At 35.2% G+C, this 26308-nt stretch overlaps 1 protein-coding gene across 1 annotated transcript; it reads right to left on the bottom strand.

Moving 5' to 3' along the window:
- Positions 1-7687: 7687 nt before the first annotated feature.
- mmut (methylmalonyl CoA mutase) lies at positions 7688-25851 on the bottom strand. Its single transcript, XM_052586840.1, has 13 exons — positions 25719-25851; positions 24670-25118; positions 23469-23836; positions 23122-23279; positions 20673-20844; positions 20170-20418; positions 18954-19065; positions 15045-15160; positions 12945-13060; positions 12424-12555; positions 11613-11760; positions 10639-10806; positions 7688-8063 (listed from the first exon to the last, which is right to left on the bottom strand). Exons 2-13 carry the CDS (start codon positions 25073-25075, stop codon positions 7935-7937), a joined length of 2274 nt encoding a protein of 757 aa, XP_052442800.1. The 5' UTR covers positions 25076-25118; positions 25719-25851; the 3' UTR covers positions 7688-7934.
- Positions 25852-26308: the final 457 nt, after the last annotated feature.

The raw sequence follows: 26308 nt of genomic DNA, 5'->3' as shown, positions 1-26308 counted from the left end.
TCTTTTCACCAAAAAGATTCTGCAAAACCCATATGACTCTCTTTCCTCCATTGAACTTAAATATAGATAATGTGCATCAGTTTAAGCTTATACAGGTGTATCTCAATAAATTAGAATGTCATAGAAAACTTCATTTATTTCAATAATTAGATAAATTCAATGCACACAGACTATTTTACACAGAGTATTTTAATTCTTTGGTTCTTTTAATTGTGATGATTTTGGCTCACATTTACAAAAAAACTAAAATCTCAACAAATTAGAATATGATGACATGCCAATCAGCTAATCAACTCAAAACACCTGCAAAGGTTTCCTGAGCCTTCAAAATGGTCTCTCAGTTTGGTTCACTACTGTTGTATCCAAGCATGTTAACAGAAAGTTGAGTGGAAGGAAAAAGTGTAGAATGAAAAGATGCACAACCAACTGAGAGAACCGCAGCCTTATGAGGATTGTCAAGAAAAATCGATTCAAGAATTTGAGTGAACTTCACAAGAAATGAACTGAGACTGGGGTCATGGCATCAAAGGCCACCACACACAGAAGTGTCAAAGAATTTGGCTACAGTTGTCATGTTCCTCTTGTGAAGCCACTCCTGAACCACAGACAATGTCAGAGGTGTCTTACCTGGGCTAAGGAGAAGAAGAACAGGACTGTTGCTCAGTGGTCCAAAGTCCTCTTTTCAGATGAGAGCAAGCTTTGTATTTCATTTGGAAACCAAGGCCCTAGAGTCTGGAGGAAAGGTGAAGAAGCTCATAGTCCAAGTTGCTTGAAGTCCAGTGTTAAGTTTTCCACAGTCTGTGATGATTTGGGGTGCAATGTCATCTGCTGGTGTTGGTCCATTGTGTTTAAAAAAAAAAAAACAGTCACAAGTCACTGCACCCATTTACCAAGAAATCTTGGAGAACTTCATGCTTCCTTCTGCTGACCAGCTTTTTGAAGATGCTGATTAAATTTTCCAGCAGGATTTGGAACCTGCCCACACTGCCAAAAGCACCAAAAGTTGGTTAAATGACCATGGTGTTGATGTGCTTGAATGGCCAGAAAACTCACCAGACCTGAATCTATGGGCTATTGTCAAGAGGAAAATGAGAAACAAGATACCAAAAAATGCAAATGAGCTGAAGGCCCAATTACTGAAATAAATTAGTTATAAGATAGCTTTGTGTGAAGCACAAGAAATTAAAGATTTGTTAAGCTGTCAAATCTGATTTTTTTTTTCATTTTATGAAGGTAAATATATTGTGTTTATATGTATATATACTGTACATACATACATACATGCACGCGCGCACACACACATATAGTTTTACAGTACTAATGCATTAAGTAGTTTAATTGTACATTTTTACTAATTAATTTACTACAGACTCGTTTTCCATTCACTGATTTCTTTACATAGATTATATATATTATCATATATATATTAGATAGATAATCACATATAATATCTATAGATCAGTGTTACTTCAGTGTGTCAAATCAACACACCAATTCCAACAGCACAACTAGTGTGATATTCATAATTGCCACAATTGTTTCTTAATCATTTATACAATTTTGTGTGGTCATTTGTTTGCTATGGATTTACAATCACAGATGTAACCTTGGAGTAAAAAACCAGTCTGAAGCCCCTGGGATATATTTATGCCAAAAATCATTAGGATATTAAGTAAAGATAATGTTCCATGAATATATTTTGTAAATTTCATACTGTAAATATATCAGTATGTAAATAACTTTATCTCAGCCAAATATTCTCCTATCCTAATTTCATTTTATGACTGGTTTGTGGTCCAGGGTCACAATTATTGTCTCAACTTGAAGCGCACACGTGCATCCAAATTAGTTTTCATGGAAAAAAATTAAGTCAGATTTGAAACAACATGACAGTGAGACCGGATTTTCATTTTCGGGTGAACTACTGCTAAACTTATTTAGTCTTATAATGGCCCATGTTTATTTCTGGTGTGCCTGCATCATCCTGATTTTGCCATGTTAAATGAAAAACATGTTGAATTGTTGTTTTTACCCTTTTTATTGATTTAGCCATCCTCGGGAAAGAGAAAAAAAACATTCAGTCAAAGAATATGTGGATGCTCTGATGAAAAGTGCTGTGTTTTTTCGCTTCAGTGACTCCGCTGTGACCATAACCAGGCCGCTTGAGAATGCAGGCATTCATCTCATCAATGAGAAAGAACACTTTGCTGCTGGATGTGCAGGTTGTTTCCCAGCATTGATGAGAGTGTTTGCACTGCTTCACCCTGCAGGCTCTCTCTGTCTGTGAAGCACACAATATCCTTTTATTAAAATACCTTTTTGTTCTGTTTAATACCTGGGGAGGAACATCAAAATACAGCTGAAAAAATTAAGAGACCCTTGAAAAATGATCCATTTCATTGGTTTTACTATTTATAGGAATGTGTTTGAGTAAAATTCATGCTTTTGTTTTATTTCATTAACTACTGACATTATAACTCCCAAATTCCAAATAAGCATTGTCTTTTGACAAAAATATGCTTTCAGACCTCAAATAAAGCAAAGAAAACAAGTTCATGTTTTAATGTATTTGGTGGAATAACCCTGATTTTCCATCACATTCTTTATGCTCTCCACCAGCCTTTCACATTTATATGTTGGGTGACTTTATGCTACTCCTGTTGCAAAAATTCAAGAAGCTCAGCTTTGTTTGATGGCTTGTGACCATCCGTCTTCCTCTTGGTCCCATTGAAGATGTTTTCAGTGGGGTTCAGGTCTGGAGATAACAGGGTCTCGATCTGGTGGTCCTCCATCCACACCTTGATTGACCTGGCTGTGTGGCCTGCAGTCTCCTGCTGGAAAAAACATTCCTCAGAGTTAGGGAACATTTGTTTCTTCCAGGACAACTTTGTGTGTGGCTTGCTTCATGCGCCCTTCACAAGGACGAATTCCAGCCTTGCTGAAGCACCCCCAGATAATAATGAATCCTCCACCAAATTTCCCCAAAGTGGTTGTAGGACACTGTTGCTTGTATGTCTCTGCCTAATAATTAGATGACCAGGTGTTGGAGAAAACAAATTGGACTTATCAGAGACCTTGTAAAACCTCAGCCTGGCTCTTCTTTGCTTCTCATTGACAAAGCGCTGTTTTCTAGCTTTGCATGACTTCAGCCCTGCATCCAAGAGCCTGTTACGAACCATCCGCTGCCGCTTAACATTGTTTTGTAGGTCACTTGATATCATCCTACGGTTCTTGAGTGACATCCGAGAGCATTGATAGTCACCCAGGTCAGTGGAGTTGTTTTTACCCTCTGCTGGCCTGAAGCTTTATTGTCCCCAATGTCTGCAGATTGGCCATGTCCTTATGAAACGCTGTCTTTGATATTTTAGGGATGGAAACAACCTGATACTCACTGTATCCCTACGCCAGTAAAGCACTGAAAACTCTTGCCATGGTCAGTAGATTACAATCCAATCTGATTCCAGTAACTTATAACACCACTAGCAGGTTTTCTTTCCAGCTGGTCCTACTGAAAGAGGAAAGTGTGGAAACTAATCAAAATTGCTAGGTTAAAGAAAACATTAAAAATAGTGTAGGCTACCATTTCGTCACAACACCCTCACAAACAAATGTTTTTGGTTTTTCACTGATGACTAATACCATTATTCATTCAGTTTGTTTTGAAGCACTTACATGATTGCACACGGTCAAGGCAGTGTGAACAAATGCAGATAGTTCAAATATTATTTAGAAGTCCTTTTGGCTAATGCTGTGAAAACATGGACATTAATGTACATTTAACTAGTTTACTTTGATGGATTATCATTTTTATTATTTATATTATTATTTTTCTTTCCATTATTTCTTAAATTAAACAGAAAATCGAGCCTTATGCTGGATTTCTAACATGTTCTCAGACAAGTACTTCACATTCAAAACTCAAGCAGGAGGGTACAATAATTTGACATTAGATTCAACATAAAATCTAAATAAAGATCTAAAACTTAAAGAAAGAGGTGGGCAAACATAGCTTTTTCCTGGTTTTGTTTAGATCTCAATCTTGTGTGACCAGTGTTGTGTTTACAAAGCAGAAAATGAGATATGAACTACAACCGTCTGACCATTCCCCACATGTGGTTAATAAATAAATAAAAACAGATAAACCAGCATGCTCTCTCCATCTGAGTGTTTCAGATTGAAGTGTTTGATAAACATGCTGGCTCGCTGCAGGCACTCCATTCAATGTTTGTTTGGCATCAGAGTAATAAAAAGTAATGTCAAAAGCTGCTGATGTCATATAGGGAAATTTCTTTTATTTTTTTATACACTCCAAGTGGGTAGGTTCTCTTTCAAAAGGTACTAATAAATACCTTTAAAGTACTTATATGTGTAAGCAAATTTATATATTGCTGAAGGCCGTGTAATGAGGGCTGCAGCATGCCTTCAGTCACGTCTGTAATTTCAGTCAAAGCAGGTAATAAGAAATATGAGGAAAAGCCATGATAAGATTTTTCATTTTATGCTGACCTTGATCTGTCCATGCAATGCAACGACAGCTAATTCTCACCTTCCTCACGTCACATGATGATTTGATTACACTCTCTTTAATATTAGCCACTGGACTGCATTGCTTCGATAACCACATCCATGCTTAAATATGTCCTGCTTTCCTTACTGTTAATAAAACATCAAATCTGTTTTTGTTAAAAGATCTAATGCATAATTATAAAATAAATAAATACATGTGATAATACGGAGCTAATGATTTATGTTAATTATAATGTTCATTTAAATAATAAAATATACACACTTGAAAGTACTTATTTATCCCAATTGGTCATAATGTATCAACTCAATCAGATGTAACTGTTAAAAAAATAAAAATAGTAATCCAGTAATCCACAAAATTGCTATTTTTACCTGCACTTTAGAGCCTCATTACAGAAGAGAAAAACAACTTTAAAAAAAAGATGGTGTTACTGTATTTTTGCATTGAGATTGCACAACATTATTACCGACCATATTGTACAGCATTAACAGAAAAGAAAGAAGAAAGAAAAAAGGTTTAGGGTCAAATAAAACTGTACATACACAACAGAGAATATAAAACAACATGAAACTGTATCCCTTCATGGTTAATACCGTTTATCATATGGGGGCCGCAGGGATGCTGGGAACTTGAAAACAGAAATGTTTATAAAGCAACAACTCATTAAGCTTCAAAAGGTTCAATAAAAATATATGAAAAGTTAAAACCCATGTAGAGCAACGGAAAAGTCAAGGGTGACACTTCCCACACTGTACATCAGAAAATCTATAGTTTTTTTCAGCTCACAAAAGACTGTTAATAAAGATCAGCATTAAAGCAATATCAATCAGCCCTGATTCATACTGCTAATTGAACCTTTCAATAAGATCTGCATGGATAATTAGAATGATTCATCTCTTCTGCAGAACCTATGACCCCACGATATGTGCATTACCATTACAATCAGAGTTCACGCTGGGGGAGATGACCCTCATGCGTTAACCTCCAACCATCACTCTTCTGCAAATAACAGGTTTATCAATCTAAAAAAACTCATCACTGAGCGCTCGATTAATGGCTGGTATTGACAGCACTAATAATCCCCTCTGAAAGCATTTCAAAGGCTCGATTCGAAGAACTGAGATTTCTTGAAGACTACATTTTAAAACTGGGTTGACAACAAACTTCAGGTTTCACAATGATATATTTAAGTGCTTAAAGAACATGCAGAAATGACTTTAATTATTTATCACTGTCTATATGTTTTGCATTATAGAATATATAGTACAATCACAATTTACCTGAAAATTAATGATCTTAGGGTGGCCATTTCTATTAAAAGGAGGATTTAGTAAAGCCAGGATAGAAACTATGAGTAGTCACAAATTAACTTTTTAATTAAGGGGTGACATTTGCCATCTTTAATAGATTTCCAGGGGCATAAAAAAAAAAATAAATGTACAGAATTTTATAAGGGCAGTTTTTTACCTTTTTTTTAAATGGTTGCACTTGCGTTTATTGAATGCATGCAGTTCAAATAATGAGACACTGTAGGGCTGTTACTAATCGAACGAATCAGTAACTTCAAAATCCAGAGGTTCAATGGAACTCGGAGATGCAAGGAGTGCTGCAGCTACACTTGCATAAATAATGTTTAAATAAGTATTAAGACTAATGTTTTAAACATAAAATATTATGAATACAGAAATGTTAAATGTTTGGGGTTAAAAAATTTATTAAACTACAAATATGAAATAACATAATATGCTATAAATTATGAATAGGTATAATTAATGACACTTCAGTGACATTTTCTTTGTGTGAATTCAGTGAAAAGAGAAATGTATGTGAATTACAAAAACATTTGACGAATGTTATTCCAATGCCTGTCAGGGAACATTTTATCAACATATAACATGTTCACACTGAATAGATGAAAATATTCTTAAAGTGTTGTATAAACCTGTCAACAACATAAACAGGCCCACAGCAGGAGGGACTATAGCACCTTCTACAAAGCTCACAGCCCATGAGACGTGAACAAAATGTCAGACTAAATCACGCTTCCTGTCATACTCCGTTTGTTGTTGTTTGGAAAAATCTAGTTAGAGGCATGTATTTTTTTTTTTGAGGAGATGCATCACAGCGTGACAAACGCTATATGGGGTCTAAACACTCTGGCAGGTGGTCATTATCATGAGGATCATGTGAAGTGACCGCTGAGATTTGCTCCCGTTTAAGATGATGGACACCGGGCGAGAAATACCTTTCAAAAAAAGAAATCTGAGAAATTACCAGCATAAAGCGATTTGTTTTTTTAAAGAAATAGTTCAATCAAAAATAAAACTTTGCTGAAGATTTACTCACCTTATACAGGGTGTGGATGAGTTTGTTTCTTCATCAGAACAGATTTGGAGAAATTTTGCGTTACACCACTTGCTCACCAATGGATCCTCTGCAGTGAATGGGTGCCGTCACAAGTAATCCACATGACTCCAGTCGAACAATGAACATATTGTGAAGTGAATCATGTGGATTACTTGTGGATTATTTTGATCTTTAAATCAGCTGTTCGGACCCTCATTCTGACGGCACCCATTCACTGTAAAGGATCCATTGGTGAGCAGGTGTTGTAATGCTACATTTCTCCAAATCTGTTACAATGAAGAAACAAACTCCTATCCATCTTTGATAGCCCGAGAATTAGGACATTTTCAGCAAATTTTTATTTTTGGGTGAAAAATTCCTTAAACTGAGATTCCTTCACAAGAGAATTGTTACTTAAAGCAAGTTTAATGAGTGACATTAACATCATAAAATCAGCCAAAAGGCAGTCACAGGAAGCATATGTGGCCACTCACTTTCAGGGTTTACGGTTTCATATGGACTCACAGATCTCAACATCAACATCCACATTTCTACTGAAAGCTGAAACAGATGTTGCTCAATGAGATAGACATCATGTACAATATGTTGTACAATAAGTCTGTAAGTACACACTTTGAGAAAAGACAGAAAGCTTATATCACTATATATTTATATAATATATTATCCAAGTTAATTTCCAGTGTTTACGGTGTTTTCTACTCTTGAATAAAACCACAAAACAGCTTCACTCTGATGAGAAGACTATGAAATTATGGGTTGAAATAGCAAATGATGATGCAAGAAAAGCGCTGGTGACCACATCAACATATTGATTTTAATGCATTATGTCAAACTGTACACATTTCAGACAAAATCAAAGACTGCTTCAACACTTTTTCAATCAAACACAATTCTGATAAGAGTCGATTTCATACGGATTACACTATGCTTTGATAATTGTTAGAATATCAAACGTTTTCAGCTTTTTCAACAGTCAACCTATTGAATTGCTGTCTTTAGCTGAAGTGCATTTAGAGATGCAATAGTGATTGTTTTGTGGTTACATGGCCTGTCGGTTCTTCTCCAGGCTTTTTTCAATGCTGTCAAGTACTTCCACCGCAGCTTGAGGAATCCTGGTCCCTGGGCCGAAGATACAGCTGACGCCACTCTTGTACAGGAACTCATAGTCCTAAAAAGATGATGAGATAATCAAATCACGTAAAGCATCAGTACTGAACTACGTCATGTCATGATTAGCAAACAAATTAATTTAACTTGTATTGAAACTGCAACATGATAAGTGTGCTTTGGAGCACAGACTGAAACTGTCGATCATAGTCATAAATAGAAACACCTAAGTCTTGAAATTAAATAGATTGCAGACGGAAAAGAAAGAAATGCGCCGGCTCGCTGGTTAAGCTCCGCGAACATGGCTTCTGAACGGCGCTCCCTTGTGCCAAAATGAGCCAAAATGCAGAAAACACGTTACAAGATCGTTTGATCACTGATATACAACAGTTAAGGATGCATATCACTCTGTTCCATGGGCAGCTTTGGGGCTCTCTGACCACTGTTTGGTTCATCTTATACCGGCCTACAGGCAGAAACTGAAATCAGCTTAACCTATATTAAGGACTGCTAAAAGATGAACTAATGAAGCAGAGAGTGATTAACATGCCTGTTATGACCTCACCGATTGGAGTGTTTTTGAAGCTGCTGGGTATAAAAGTGGGGATCAAATCTTGTATAACCAGGCCAGGAACAGACAAACAAGTTTACATGCATGCAAGGTCAAAAACATGTTAGTTTTCTCAAAAAATGTATTTTATTTTTAAATGATTTGTTAAATGATTCGTCAACAACTCATGCAATCAAGCGACATTAGTTCAGTAAAACATTCTTTTTCAACAGGATTAAAATAATGTAATAATAATATAATGTACTGTGCAGTTTGATTTTCTATCAAAGCTATGCACAATTATATGATCATCTGCATTATATTATTCACATGCATGACTCTTGGCTCACTGATTCAAACCCTCCCTTGCAAAGCAAATCACATCAGTGTATATTTGAACTGCCATGCCAAATGCCAGTGGAATCTACCTGACAGATCTGATCCAGTACAAACAAACGGATTGGGTGCATTAAAAGGATTTTCGTGTCTGCTTCAATTAACGCAGCTTCAAGCTCCATCCACTCACACTCACTACATGTTAACATTCAATAATCAATTAATGACGCTCAGGCAAGAAGTCTAAGGAACTAAAGACACCTCCAGAGCTCAAACAGCCAAGCCTAGGCTGAAATGGAATCCATTTCTAAACACAGCCACCAGTGCACCTACGCAGCAACAAAGTGTATGCATGGCTGCTACCCACAATCCCATGTTCATATTGACTAGCTAAGAGATCATTATGTAGGAATGTGCAGACTGACCTTATACAGGTCCTAATTACACCCCACTGTGACTAAGAATAGAGTTTGACTTATACATAAATGAATCGACCCCTTGGATGCAAATGTATCTGTTTATCTGTGCAATGCTGAAAGAGCCAAGCAGCTTCAGGTTGAAGAAGAAAACGTGCAAATTTACATCGTGTTTGAATTCAACTCAGGCTTCAGTTAGTTATGTGATCGGAGCACAAATGGTGGGGTCATATTAATTATAATGCAATATTGAAAATAGCAGGTTTATTAAGGTTATTGTATAAAAGTTTGGGGCTAGTAATTTTTAAGCAATTAATTATTTTATTCAGCAAGCATGCATCAAGTTGAAAAAAGCGATACATTTTGTTCTTTCAAAATGTATGCATCAAAGTCCTGAAGAAAAAGATTTCCACAAGCATATTAAATAGCAAAAACGAAATTTATATATAAATAAAATTACTTTCGTTGCAGTGTTGGAAATATTTCTGTCATCATCTTACTGGACACAAACTTTTAAACGTAAAGAGTATTTATTTTTTACATTAAGCAGCAGCATTTGCATCCAAGTTTTACATTTTCATTAGTTAATGCATTCAGCAGGAATCAAACCCATGAACTTGGTGTTGCTGGCACCATGTTCTCAGCTACAACAATCTCCTATATACAATATGGTCTTCTTGCTACTATAAAATAGTCAAAATACTGTATAGCAACTTGTACGTGCACATCAATAACATTTTATATGAATGAAGCAGTTGTTGCAACATTCACTTAATTGCTAATCATCAGTGAGCTCACATGAATCGAATTCTATATAAATATGGCAAAGGTACGAATGGTGTTCATTATATTGATTTTAGATCATTATGCCGCTCTGCAAGCATAATCAGGCTATGCTGCATGCTGTTCCCAACAACCTTTAATCAAGCTAAAAGCAATATAATATGTGGCCTTTCATGACTCTCTACTTTATTAATCAATAGAATAAGGTAATCTGACCTTTTGAGATGAGATTCAAAGATTTAACGATTAAGAGAAGAAAAAAAAAACTTTTCTGCCACAAAAAGCTTTCTTATCTTTTCTTTACACCTTGTGAATGGTAAAATTTCACTTGAGTCTAATCTACTATCACTGTCAAAACATAATGATCAGGTTCTGGACAGATCATCTAAGTTGAATGTTGTCCATGTCAAAACGAAGATAACAGCTCCCTTTGAACATTTTGGATAATTTTCTTCGCAATGTAAGGCCATTTGACATGTAGACAATATATTTCAAGAGAAATCAAAGAAAGAACAGTTGTGATGGCATTTGGAACAAAAGGTAGGTGTTACCTGTGGCGGTATGACCCCTCCGCAGATCACCATGATATCGGGTCGGTTGAGGCTACGCAGCTCTTTAATGAGTTCAGGAACGAGGGTCTTGTGTCCAGCTGCCAGTGTGCTGATACCCACACAATGTACATCTGCATCCACGGCCTGCTGGGCGACCTCCAGCGGGGTCTGTTATCACAGAAACAGACACAAGCATTAAATCCTGTTAAATCTAGAACAATAAATACAATCATAACTATACCAGCCTCCACATCAATGCACAATAACATTCCATATATTTTAAGCAAATACTGTACTTTTGGACTCTTCTATTCTTTTAAAAGTATAATGATATTTAAAATTATATATGACGAGTGGGGCAGGGCCGAGAGCCATGGGAACAGAGAGAGGCTGGTGGAGTGATTGGGAAATGAGCGAAACCTGCTCCTCTCACCGGTCTCGTGTTTTGTCACATGACCTGAAGTGTGCTTGTGGCATTCTGAAAAGTTGAGATGTTTTTATCTCTCTGTGGTGCGGTCGTAGCTGAGTGCACAAAAGACTCGATATGTGAATAGCCCCTAAGAGACTTCATTCAAACACATAAAAAAAAAAGATCTTACCCCAGCATTTTCTATAGTAGCATAAACCCTTACACCATGTTTAAAGTCCTAGGGACACATTTTTTCACTTTATAACCAACAATCTAATGCAGAAACATCCATGTTTAGGATGGTGATGAGTATTCATGGAGATTTGGACTTCATTTGAAAACTGTAAAGAAGTGGGAGCATTTGATCTGCTCAGTCATGGATTCAGTGTTTTAATGATCATGGCTCAGAAAGGATCTCTTAATCTCTTAACACTGTGTGCTAAAATGAGTGATATTAAAGATTCTTGAGCATCTATAACACAAGGATAGATATTTTTAACAACATACACAAAGAAAGATTCTTTTAAATAGAAGATTTAAATGCAGCATACAGCATCTCTCTTACCTGAAAAAGCGGGCCGACGTCCACATCAAACCCAAGGTCTGCAAATCCAGTGGCGATGACCTTTGCCCCTCTATCATGACCGTCCTGTCCCATTTTGGCCACAAGCAGACGGGGATTTCTGCCTTCATGCTTTTTGAACTGTACAACTCTAAGAAACAAGAACTAGAAATTACTGATAAAGTTTCAAACACTTTTATGGGTTTAGAACTATATGATGGTTAGTTATTTTTTGGGTGAGCTATTCCTGTAAAGGACAAAACTGTGGTTGGTTACTTCATATACTTCCCTAACAGAGTTACTTTTTTTTCCAGTGACTGAAATAAAGCCGTTTTCGGTAACTCAAGTAGAAATAAAACATACAGTCGGGAAAATACTCATTTGATCAAAGAAATATTTTTTCCCACTAATATATATATATAAATTTATGCATTTAGCAGACGCTATTAACCAAAGCTACTTACAGTGCATTCAGGCTATCAATTTTTACCTACCATGTATTCCTATATATATATATATATAGACACACACACACACACACACTTGTGTATATATATATATATATATATATATATATATATATATATATATATATATATATATATATATATATATATATATATATATATATATATATATAGACACACACACACACACATACTTTGACTTTAATAAAATACATTGCCAACGGTCAAGACCTGAGAAGTACCAGTTTTTGTCCACTTATTTGGACATGCTACTCATTTGACTATATAGTATGAAAACAGGCATATCTGGATGTGGTTCTGGGTTTCAGGAATCTGCAAGCTCTTACCTGTTGTGTGCCAGTGCTATCTCCTCATGCTCGCCGAATTCACTACGGTATGCTCCGCTCACCATACGTGTGCTGGCCTTGTGCTCCCCAAAAACAGATTTCATGGCATCTGTGATCTCCCCCACTGAACACCTACAGAAGTCGACAGAATCCTTTAATCCACACATTGTCACATTATATAAAATGTAACACAATTGCTGTATTGTTGTTTCGAAAAAATTTTTGCCACTATATCTTTGCAAATATGGTGGTGTAATGTTTCTTGTTACAGATTAATAATTATGCAAATGATTAGATGTAAAGCTAATAAATACATTGATAAATAATAAATAATCTAATGAGCAATAAATGAAAAAGCAAATGACACTAATTCTTCAACACAGTTAATTGACACCCTAACTGACACCATTACTTCAGATTCAGGATTTGCATAAACCTTTTGTAAATGCGTTTGCTTTTTGGTTGCGATACAATCATTTTCTAAATTTCTCTGCATCTGGACTTCATGAACCCGTACCCACCGGGCTCTTGCAGCCTCCACGGCGAGCTCCAGCAGGTTTCCGTCTCTGGTGCGTGCACACTGTTCAATCGCAGCCAAGCACCTCTTCGCCGCCTCTGCATCCCTGCTTTCTCTGACCTGCAGTGCAATCACAGTTTCATTACAATGTGCAAACACTGACCGTGGATGAGTCAAACCAGGATTAAAAACCAGCCAACGTCCATCTGAAACCATGTAGATGGAGATGTAAGAGAATGTAAATACAAATATAAAATATATAAGTTAAAACTATATAGAATAAAAAAAATTAAATACATTTTGGTTTGTCTATGTAGTCATACTAATAATACTGCCTTTGTTGTGGAGGCACAGGAGGACATCTGTGCGCTGTGACTTAGGGCATGATGGAACATGGATGTTGTTATGGCTAATCAGTTGCAAAAGGAAATCTGCTGCTGTAACGTCTCGCTTCAGTGTGGCCAATTAATATTCAGAGAACGTGGCTAAAAGAAGGCCAATTTGTTGCTAAAAGTGACTTGATGTGACTTGAGTGACACAATGACATCACAAAGTCATTTAGAAATGTTGTATTTTTGTGTAATCATGACGCAAAATTGTCACAACATCAAATCTCAGCAAAAAATATATTCTATATGTCATTTAGATCAGTTTCTAAAATGATATGCATGATGCAATATTAAAATAGAAATAACTATTTTTAAATACATTGAATTACTGAACACTTACACATTTTTGAATGATTACAATTTTAGCTTTTTTATGGCTAGTAAACTAGTAATACTACACATTCTCAACAATTATGCTTTAAGCAGTGTAGTTCGTGCCCTCACATCTCTTCTTCACGTGCTTCACAATATTCACCGCCTGTCACAGGACTGCAGGTTTTTCTTCTGCAGTTTTTCAGTAGCTCTTGGTCATACCATTGACATTTCCTGAGCAGTTGAAGGCTACGCATTTATTGCATAGACAGAGCAAAAACAAGCATACGCACAGTTCCATTGAATGATAAATGACTTTTAACTTAATGTCGTTTAACTGAAAGTATGAAGGAAACTGATAAAACAACCACAGCATTAACAAAAAACATTAAAATAAAAGTGCAAGGTTTATCTGTCAATCAGATGTGTGAAAATTGTGTTTGTTATTGTAATGTAGACATCGGGCTCATTTTCTTTCAGAATCAACATTTAAGAAAGATTTAAAAAGTTAAATACTGTAGGATTTTATTTTATGAAAATAAGATAAAGAAGCTCATCATGTAAAGGTGTGACATAAAATGTTACCCTGTACATTCACACTATGCTACATAATAGTTAACAAAAATAATAAGCTACTGTTAAAGTATTTTATTCTAAACCTTGGCTTACATACCATAATGAAAAATAAATATACTAAAATTTATTGTGAAAGAAGTTCATTTTATTTTATGCTAAGTATACTTCAAATAACTGTACATATTTATGTAGGCTACTTAATACAAGTACCCTGCAATTGTGCTTTTAGAATAGGTTTATTAAACTTCTATACTTAGTCTGCTAAATTGGAATGACTAATTTTGTACCTAATGCTCTTTAATAGTGAGGAAGCATCTCTGAAGTCGTACTAAAGATATACTTAAGTACATTTGATTGTGCTGAAGTTGAACTATTGGAAGTTTACTTCAGGTACACACATTTCAGCAGAATCAATTTTGTTATGTGACACAAACATTAAAATACCTGCCCCTTAGCTTTTAGAGAAATGGTCATTGCTATTAAAAGATACATACCTTAATGTTCTCTTAATGCTCCTACATCACTGAATATAAGGAGTTAAATAAAGTTCAAATCTATGTCATGTATGTTCTTTAATGTTCACAGATCTGTATTGCAATGATGAATCCAATGTTGACAGTTTCTCTGAACAAAATGATAAATTCTGGTCATTTCTATGAAGCACTTCACGTACTTGATTGAATTACAGCCCTTGATTGTGATTAGGTAACTTCACAGAGAGCTCTGCAGGGAAGAGACTATATGTGACTATTTCAGATTGCATCAACACGGATGAAGGCACTTGACATCAAAATCCGTGCAGTGAATCATTGCCGGAGGGAACTAACCTTGCGCAGCTTTTCAATCTGCTTGTTACGCACAGCGGTGTTGTCGATGGCAAGCACGTCCACACTTTCTTCCTTCTCCAGGCGGTACTTGTTGACCCCGACGATGACCTCGGAGCCTATTTTGAGACAGAGACATCAGCAGAAGACCCTAAATAATGAAGTGGCGATGCTAGAGATGCCTAGAGCTAAAATAAACCATCTCAGATTTGCAGATCTAGGTGCATTACCATGTAGGTCCAGGTTGGAGGACATGGGCTCCTTTCACCTCATTATGAGACAAAGATAATCAGCCATAAATATAGAAAAAGAAGCTCACAAGAAGTGTTCTATAATACAGCAGCACGTTCATTAAACACAGATCAGGAGAGCACATCTATAGGGACAGCATGGCAGTCTATACAAATATATCATATATATATATATATATATATATATATATATATATATATATATATATAATTATGCAGGGGAATGTGAAAAGGAGGCTTATGTTAAAAAAAGGTAAGTATAAATTGTGTTTTTTCTACCTACATCTACATAGTTTGTATTCCTTTTTATTGATCAAGTTGCAGTGAACTAAATGAAAAGATTCTATCTATCATAACCCTAAAATAGCTCTTAAAATATGACAGATTTTTCAATATTTTTTTTTAACAGATATACAGTAAAGTACAGTTCTGGGTTTGAAACTAGGGTCAGTAAGATTTTTTTTTTAAAGAAATGATTTCTATTTTTTTCTCCTGATAAGTGAAGTGAATGACAGAAGATAATTGACAGGCTGGTGTGCTCATGCATATTTCACTACTCTCCTGAAACGTACCCATGCACACAAGATAAGAGGGACCCTCGAGATCAAAACCCTCAGCTTCTAGTGTCAGAATGAACACGGGGAGCTTCAAACATCTGCTGTGAAACCAATATGGCTGAGTTTCTGTTTGAAATGATGTTCACTGCATCTACTGGGCAACTTCAGCGAGACTGTGACATTCGCTGAAAACCACAGCCTGAGAGGACTGTTTTGAAGGTCATATAGAAATGCTGGAAAACTGCCAGTTTAGAGTTTCAGGACCACACTGAACATCTTGGATTTTAAAATCCAATTTAAACCTGTAAATAAAGTTTAAGGATTCAATAAATGTAAAACTAAGAAACTACATGGCATAAAACTAATTAGAAATATTTCAGGTAGTTTAGCTCAAGAGCTGTTGTCATTTAAGCAATACAGGGAAAGGTTATTGTTTCCCATTCAACTTTTAAATCAAATTGTTATTCTGATGATATAAAGTAATAAACTCTGGGGGAGAGGGGGTGCAAAATAGAGGCCTTAGCCTTTGAACCACACTTCCTTTGAATTATTGACTCACTTTTTGAGTGAAGTGCGATATTGTGGTGATGTGTGGTCCATAGCAAATGTAGCTAATGCATTCATCACTTCATTAATGTGTTCATTTATTTACAGCGTTTCTGTCCACCTGAGGTTCAGACGGAAGCATTAGAGTGGCAGTGGAAAACTATGCAGTGGTTCACCCTAAAGGAAAATCATTTGCATAACGGCCACTAAAATATCCAGCTGTGCGGCATAAGTGGGACATCTAAATTATGCATAATTCCTTGGAAAAAGAGCCACTTGCAAACCATTACCAGATGTGAAGAAACACTCAATTAGAGACATCATACTTTAGGCCTCAGGATTGGAAATATAGGCATGCATGTGAAAAAAAAAAAAAAAAAAATCTTGTGTTGGCATGATAATTTGTGCATGCTAAAACACTGCCCTCTAGTGGAACTGTATTTATCAATCAGTAAAAGCATTAAAGAGGGATGAGTTCTGAAAACAGCATGTCAATATCTGAGATCTCCGACTTAAAAACCTTTAGACTACACAGACAGCAAAATCAATTAAAAATAATTCATGTTATCTCCCTGCAGCTGCAGAGCTGGATGGCATGCCCAACAATGTGTGATGATCAGAGCATCATGCACATGCACATCTGTTTACCTAGATTGCAGGTTTGATTTTGACATTCATGGTGTATATAACAGAAGACAACATCCCCCTCCCCATCCAACTACTAAAACATTTTCACATTTATGATAGGCTTTTGACCACAGTTTCATGTAATTTAAAGTCTATTTATAGCTATGATAGCGAACATACTCATAATTCATAAAAAGGGCTTTTTATGTTATTGCATATTCATCAGACAATGATTACACAATTTTGATTACGTGAAACCAACAATATAACAGCAGCGGTTTAAAAGCTGTTTTCTTTGGATTGTTTGACTACACAATAGAAAACATCGTAAAATATAACATATTTTGAATACAATGTATTATACAATGCAATACTATGTATAAAATTATAATGGTAATCTACACTTATGGTATGGTTCATTTTCTTAAAGTCCCTATATAGTCAGTTCTGAGAATTGTTTCTGAATGCATATATATGTATTGCTGAAACACATTACAAAGACTGTGAACTATGTAGTACTGAATAATGGAGTTAGAACGTTAAACAGTTTTTCACCAATTCTGCGTTCAGGCTTTTTCTTAGCTGTTACAACTGTGTTGTTCTATACAGTCCAAAAAGCGTCAGCTTCTGATGCCATGTCGAGTGAACCGTTCTTGAGAGGGAACGTCTCTGGTTACTGTCGTAGCCTTGGTTCCCTGAGAGACGGGAACGAGACATGGCATAGGCTGCAGTGTTCATTGCTCAGGTCAGCTGCGCTGTTGGTTCAGTCAGAAGATTCTGAGCTTATACCACCAAGACGGCACATTAACCGCTGTACTGGCTGGCATTGGCCAGTGAGAGTTGCAGCTTCACTGGGTTGTGCAATAAGATTTCAGGTAGGTGTAGGAAGGAAGGCAGTCCCCAAAGCATCAGCTTCTGACGCCATGTCTCGTTCCCATCTCTCAGGGAACTGAGGTTAAGATAGTAACCTGAGACGTTTTTAATTGCATATTTCTAAATGAGACTCTTCCATTAAGGCTTTTCCACACAGAGCACGATGCAAAAAAGCAAAGTGAATCGCATGCGAACGGTGCTTTCACACTTAACAAAAAACGATTGTTCGCCTTCTGCTAATTCACACCTGCAAGCTAGGTGGCGCCGACCAACAATGCAGTTTTCCTCAGATATGTATCTCGTAAATGGATTAAACATCGTCCGCTGCTCAATATACAGCATTGAATTAGGATAAACAAGGTTCTACACCAGAAACAAACTAAACTACATCAAAACTACATACAATATAATTACAAGTAATATTAGCATCAAGCTACACTTAAAAATGTATTTGCTTACCCACTTTAAACCATCATCGAGTGCTTATAATAACTTCCAATTGTGATATACAGTTGATTTTGATTAATAAGCAGACACATTCACTCTTTGTATGTTTAATAACGCTATAATGCTAATATTTGTCATAAACATCCTTTATATTTACATACAGAAAATATATCGTCATAACCATATGTCTATTTGCTTTTCATATTTTATGTGTAGAAAAAAAGTGAACACACTCATAACACTCACACACATGGAAGAAAACGGACAGTGCTCTACAGATCACATAATTCAGTGGACAATTAATAGAAATGTTATTCTGTATAAAGAACACGTGAGAATAAATTTGTTCTCAAATACCAACGATAACAAGAACTCAGCATCCACTTTCTTCTCTTATCCGGGATACTCCTCTTCTGTGTTTGTTTTTAAAACAGCGACTTTTTGCAATATCGCTTTTAAATATTCGTTTTGCTTTTTCAAGCTCAGTGTGGACTGGCCTTTAGTCATGGAGGCTTCTGAAGTAGCACTTTAGTTAAATGGGACATTAGTCTCGTGTCCTGGGCTGTAATTCTGGATTCAGTCACGTGTATATGAGTGTTTTGCTTTGATACCTGAATCAATGCGCGCTTGTCTGCGGGCGGCACATTCCTCGATGCGCAGTTTGGGAATTCCCTCAGCTACAGCACGAGCCATACCACCCATGTCCTCAATCTCAGTGATGAACTAAACGAGACACAAAGAGAACAGAACTCCTGTAAACACACACTAATATCACAGATATTGCTGCCTAAGAAACAAATCAGAGGGCTTCAGAGTAGGAATATCCAGGCTTACTTTAAGTAACTGCTTAGTTTTTTAAATCCAGAAATTGCTGTTATTTTATGATGATGATAATAATAATAACAATAAATTCTAAATTAGTATTAATTTCAACAAATTCTAATTATTTGATTATTTGAATTTATCCAGTATTAATAATAGTAATAATATTTATTTATATAATTTAATAAATAAGTCAAGTTACATTCACTTATATACCACTTATAATACAACAGTTTCAAAGCCTAAACGAAAAAATAACAAATGTTACAAATTTCACTAAATTATGAAACTAATTCAATGCCAGGTGTAAAGCTTAAATCTCTGCAGCTGAAATTAAAACTGTATTTTTAATAGAATCAAATGTATTTCTTATTAATTTATACTTCTATCATTATTATAACTAAATATATCATTTTATTATTATTATTATTATTATTATTATTTAACATTTATGTACTATGAAGTATCTAACATGCATGTATAATAATAATGCAATTAATAAATACATTTTTATTATCATTTATAATAATAGTTTATATTGACCATATTAGCCAGCCACCATATATATTATTTATTTTAATTATGTTTATTTTTCTTTATTATTATTATTATCTTTATAATTAATAACAGTAGTAATATTATTATTATAACAGTTCAGACTTTTAATACTGGCTAGATCATATCAATTACCAACCATAACATTCATATTATAAAATTCGGATTAGCCAAAATTTCTACAGTGTATCTTGGCATTAATCATTTAATGTGTTTATCAAGTTTATTTACAGATCTAGATATAAAGTCTTTTTTTTTGTTTTTGTTTTTATTTAAAAAAATTATGCAATAAGCATATAATGGTAAAAATCTATTACCACGGATTATAATTAAATACAGCTGTCACCATGTATTATGATGCAAACCACATAATTATGAGCAGATTAGAGAAAGTTTAATAATAGAAAGATATTAGAATTATTTTAACGAGCGGTTCTCTATAGTACGAACCTTGAGCGCTGAGTTGTACACGTCATCGGTGAGGGCCTCCATCATGTAGGACCCACCCCAGGGGTCAGCCACCTTCGGGATGCCCGACTCCTCCTGGATGATGATCTGTGTATTGCGGGCGATGCGGGCGCTCTTGACGGTGGGCAGACCCAGTGCCTCGTCAAAAGAGTTTGTGTGCAGAGACTGTGTGCCTCCAAACACTGCAGCCATGGCCTCGATCACGGTACGGATCACATTGTTGTAAGGATCCTGAAGAGCAAATGAGGTAGATTCAACCAGACCCATCAGAACATAATTAGTTCAAAATACAGCAGCACTTTGGAAATTATATTTCACCTTTCAGCTACCCAGCATATCATCACAGAATCTTAAGATACGCATAACATGTCATGTATTGCATGTCAAAAATGTGATCTAACACATTTACACTTAACTGCAGCACTACTTGTGTAATATGACATTCAGCAGGCATGAACAGTTTGAGCTGAGATCAGTGACAGTACCTGCTCAGTGAGGGACCATCCTGATGTCTGACAGTGAGTTCTCAGCAGGAGGGATTTAGAGTTCTTGGGCTGGAACTTCTCTTTGATAAGTGTCGCCCACAATCGCCGCGCTGCCCTCAGCTTCGCGATTTCCATATAAAAGTTCATGCCGATCCCCCAGAAGAATGACAATCTAAAAAGAGATCACACATATATAAAAATAAAAAAATAAAAAAAATCACATTCAGTAATGCTGTATATGAAACCTTCAGAAAACCAATACATTAGCTGTGTTGTTATTAGAATTATTATTATTTTTATAGTTTTAATAATAATTATAGTAGTTGATAATTATAGTAGTTGAATTAATTAGAAAGAATATGTACATGTAAAAGTAGTAACAATACAATTTTATATGTATTTCTATTAGTAGTAGAAGTGGAATAATAATTTATCAATATTATTAAAATGATTAATTTGTAGTATGTACTGTTAGATTACCATATAATTATAATTAGGGGTGCGCGATAAACATCGGCCGATAATTAATGTGCATCTCGTCAGTAAAGCCAGTTCTCTAATCAGTGGTAAATTCCATCATATGCGTGATTTCACATAGCTGTTAGTACACAGAGTCGTTGTTAAGTGACAAGCTGCGCAAATTCACATTCATTATCAGCGTGGAATTATAGGCTTTACTGACGAGATGCACATTAATTATCGGCTGATATTTATCCTGCACCCCTAATTATAATCAACATCTTTGTAATGTATTAACTAATATTAATTAAATAAACTATAGTATAGTAATTATAGTAATTGAATTCATTAGACATAATGTACTCACATTTAGTATTAGTAATAGCAATAATAATAATAATAATAAACTTTTATACAATCAATACAATTAGCCTTTCGCCAAGCCCCGCCCCCCTTAGTTACTGTTGCTACCTCCGACAAACATGACAGGAAGAGGTATACCAGTGCATGTCAGTGACCTTTTTTGGAGCAATACCTCCGCGATATCCTCCAGATCGAGGTAAAAGGGGTTACAGTATGCAGTGGAGGGATACATTCAAAATATAAAAATACGCAATGAAGGAGACACGACTACTATCGAGGCTTATGCTTACCGGTCTCAAGCGAAATCTGAGAAACCCCATGACCTGTACCTCAAATGCAACCAGCACCACCTTGTGGACCAGTCATGCTCTTGCACTGCCGGGAAAGTTCTCTTTCATATGTTATGGTCTATTATTGTCTATTGCGAGTAGCGATTTTGTTCAAATACAAGGGTATGTTAGCTAGCTAACATAGCTAGATGTGTGTCAAAGCCATTCAAAGCTAACTAACATTTCTCTGTTGTTTTGAGAATCAGGATCAGAATATTTTATTTCCATTGTTGATGAACAGAATCCATAAATAGAAAATTGCTTTGGCTTAAAAGGTGCATAACAGATAAAATAATAAAATGAAATACATAAAATAAAATATAAGGCATTCAGATATCCATTTTATTTTATTGCGTTGTGTTTTCGGCTTTGGGAATGGAAAGAACACAAGTCCTCCAGACAATCTCTCGGGGTATCTAGTGTCCGATTTACAAACGCCGTGGGCGCACCGCTTCACCATCTTGCTTGGAGTCAATGTTTGACGGAGCTGCTCACATAGTAACGGTTGCTATGATGTGCGATTGGACAATGGCCGTTCTGGGGGAGAGGCCAGCGAAAGGCTAATTGTATATAATAGTATCAATAAAACAATAAAATAGATGAATTATTAAAATGCACTTCTATTACTAGTAGTTATAGTAGTATTCATTATTTTATAGTCAATTTGATAATTATTACTCATGAATTTTGTAATATATAATTTAATATGTATTTATTATTAATAAATAATTTTTAATAATAATAATAATAATAATACCATATTTAAGACTTTATTACATTTTAAATACATTCCATTAATTATCAAAAATTCAGTAATTAAAATTTTTATTAATTATTAATCATGAATTAATCATTATTATTATTATTTTTTTAATAGACTTTTTTCATATTTCAATGTTTCTCAAAAGTAGAAGTCATCATAGTTGGGTAAACTTCGAGAGCAGTGAATGGGAGAAAACAACAAATATATTTTTTGCATTTCCATTTGTTCAAAAAGCAAAAGTAAAATTCCACGACAGCGTTTTCACGACTTTCAAAAGAACGAAAACAAATTGAGAGCGACTGATAGCATCAGTCAGAAAAGAGAATGATGTTAAATTGACCATCCCTCCCATAGACGCAGCTTTAGAAACACACTTGCATTAGCGTTAACTAGTTTTTTCTTTTTCTATTTAATTGATGCAAAGGTGTTATGAAACAAAGTATAATGTATTAAATGTACATGCATTGTAAGAAATGTAAATCCATTATTTTTAAAAAGAGACGAAGTAAAAGAATATGGAACTTCCCAAGCTAACCTGGGAGCGAACTCGTCGATGGTGAGTCCGGCCTTCAGTCCAGTTCTGCAGTACTCCAGACCGTTGGCAATAGTGTAAGCCAACTCCAGGATGGCATCAGCTCCAGCTTCCTGTATGTGATATCCACTGATGGAAATAGAATTAAACTTGGGCATATTCTGTAAGAAAGAAAATCCAATGTTTTAGAGTATGGAGGTCAGATATATTGACTTTACAAAGATGGTCAAAACTACAAGGCTGTAAAAAGCACACGTGCTGGGATGCTGAATACTCTATCGTACGTAAAAACGGACAGCAGACTGTATATAAAAAAAAAAGATCTTAAAGTCCCATCAGTCAAGCCGTACCTTTGAGGTGTAGGCGAAGATATCAGCGATGGCGTGCATTGACGGCTCTGGAGGAAAGATGTAGGTGTTTCGCACCATGAACTCTTTGAGGATGTCATTCTGGATGGTGCCCGTCAGCTTCTCCTTGGGCACACCTTGCTCTTCTCCGGTCACGATGAACATGGCTAGAATGGGAATGACGGCTCCGTTCATTGTCATGGATACTGACATCTTCTCCAGAGGGATGCCGTCGAACAGCAGTTTGGTGTCTTCCACGGTGTCAATAGCTACACCTGCCATTCCCACATCCCCATGAACTCTGGGATTGTCAGAGTCATAACCTCTGTGTGTCGGAAGGTCAAACGCTACAGAAAGACCCTGCTGGCCCGCTGCAAAGGACAAACAGTTTGTAAAGATTCCCAAACATTTTTGTGAGCTAAACCTAGACCCTGAATATTTATCAGCAGTTCCTCTGAGATCTAAAGATAATAATGTATAATAATTCAACAGCACATTCATGGTCACATGGCATGCAAATAAACAGTATTTGTACAATAAAAGTTTTAATTTTAATATTATAATTTTTTAGAAATTGTATATAAATATAATATATATAAATATATAATTTATTTATTTAAAATATACTTTTTAGTAAGTGTTTTGTTTTATATTATCTATTTAGAGAGGTCATTAGAATATTAAAAACATTCCTTAAGTTATAATCTTAAAAGACTTTTGAACTATATAAATATATTTCTATAAATAATTATGTAAAATAATAAATAATATATATTATTTATCAATATCATTTTATATAATATAAAATATATATTTTTAGTGTTTTGTTTTGTTTTATATTATTCATTAATATAAATTATTGGAAAACATTTAGCCTTTATCTTCTTAAAAGTATTTATTTTATAAAATATACTTTATATTGTAGAAATATATGTATATAAATATAACAAATATAAAAATCTTAATGTGTTGTTTTATAACATCTATAAATATGTTCATATACTATATAAAATATAACTTTTCAGATATATTATACAGATATTTTTTTTTATATATATATATATATATATATATATATATATATATATATATATATATATATATATATATGCAATGTTTTATTTTTATTTTTTTATTATAACAGCATTACTATACAACTCAATATATAATTTCACTCAGCAGTTTTAATGCAGTGACATCATACCTTTAATATTATCCCTGTAAAACTTGTTGCTTTCCTCTACAGTGCTGAATCCAGCATATTGCCTGATGGTCCAGGGTCTGTAGGTGTACATGGTGGGGTAAGGCCCTCGGGTGAATGGGAAGACTCCCGGCAGCTCATCTTGGACCGCAGCAGTGTCTGTCTGAGTGTATACAGGTTTAATAGAGATGCCTTCTGGGGTCCTCCAGATCAGATCCTCAGGGTTTTTCCCTTTCAGCTGCTTCTTGGCCAGGGCAGCCCAGTCCTCATGGAGCTTCACTTCATCTCTGAGTGGGACGGCGGTACGGAACGCTCTGGGGTGACGCTGGGGGTCAAAGGTCGAAGATACAGATGCCCCCAGAAGTCGTCTGGCTGTCAAAGACACGCATGCCTTCCTTGCAGTCAACATGTTGTGTGCATTAGGTAAAGCGAGTTTAGCTACTCATGGATATCTAATAAAAAGAAACAGAAAAATGTTTAAACATTTATGAGAGATGAAATAAGAACTGTTTCTGGAGCATTTTAGAATGATTTCTTAATTTTATACAATTTTACATTTCTAGATTTATAAATTACATTTTAAAACATCTTAAAATAGATTTTTTTTTTTTTACAAATTCTAATAATATTACGCAATATTTTAATGACTCCAAACTTTGATCTGTAGTGTATGGTTAATCCTGAATACTGAATGTCACCCACACAATGTTTTTATGACTAGGATTGTTATGGCTAAACACATCTTATAAAGACTTCAGACGTGACTTGACAGGATAGCAAACATGTCATCAAACAGCGCCTATTTTATTATATTACATGACATTAATTACCATTAATCAAAGCATTTCACATTAAAAACCCTGACGTTTAAACTTTTTGTCCGTTAAAGTTTGCTAATTTACAGACCCATTTAGATTATACAGCTTAAAGCCTTCGCGTACTAATAACGATTGATAATCTAAGACGATGTACGTCAAAATAACACCCACATACAAACGGCAACATCATAATGTCTTAAAATAAAACGTTTAAAAACAATATCAATTTCTGACCTTGCGTTCTTTCTATTTACCAGACACCGACGACACACGCTGATAGACGTGTTGCGCTCCAGCCTATCACAGTTAACAACAAACCAAGAACAGCCAATCAACATCAAGCGACCTGCAGCTCTGACCCGGATGTATTGTTTATTTCAGCACGGAGGGTGAAGAGGCTTTGAATCAAAGGTTCCTATTAATGTTTTTGAAATATTTGAATATTATTTGTGGCTAAGCGCCGCCATAAAATAACATTTATAGTTACAGTGATATAGGATAGTTATTATAATATAATATAATATATATAATGTAGTATAGTATAACGATACGGCACTGATTACTATTTTCAGGGGTTACAAAATATATTAATTTCAGCAGGTGGCGACATATCCCACTGTTTTTGTTTGTGAGGCAACGTTTCTCTCTATCTATCTATCTATCTATCTATCTATCTATCTATCTATCTATCTATCTATCTATCTATCTATCTATCTGACTGTTTATATCCATCTATCTAGCATCTGACTTTTTATCTATCTATCTTTTATAATTCATACATAATAAAACAAAAGTAATGAGAAATAATTTTCAAAAACTGCAGT

This window comes from Carassius gibelio, chromosome B20 (genome assembly GCF_023724105.1).
Source record: "Carassius gibelio isolate Cgi1373 ecotype wild population from Czech Republic chromosome B20, carGib1.2-hapl.c, whole genome shotgun sequence".
In the NCBI taxonomy this organism is placed as follows: domain Eukaryota; kingdom Metazoa; phylum Chordata; class Actinopteri; order Cypriniformes; family Cyprinidae; genus Carassius; species Carassius gibelio.
The sequence above is the reverse complement of the archived record's forward strand: the minus strand, read 5'-3'. Positions and strand labels throughout refer to the sequence as shown.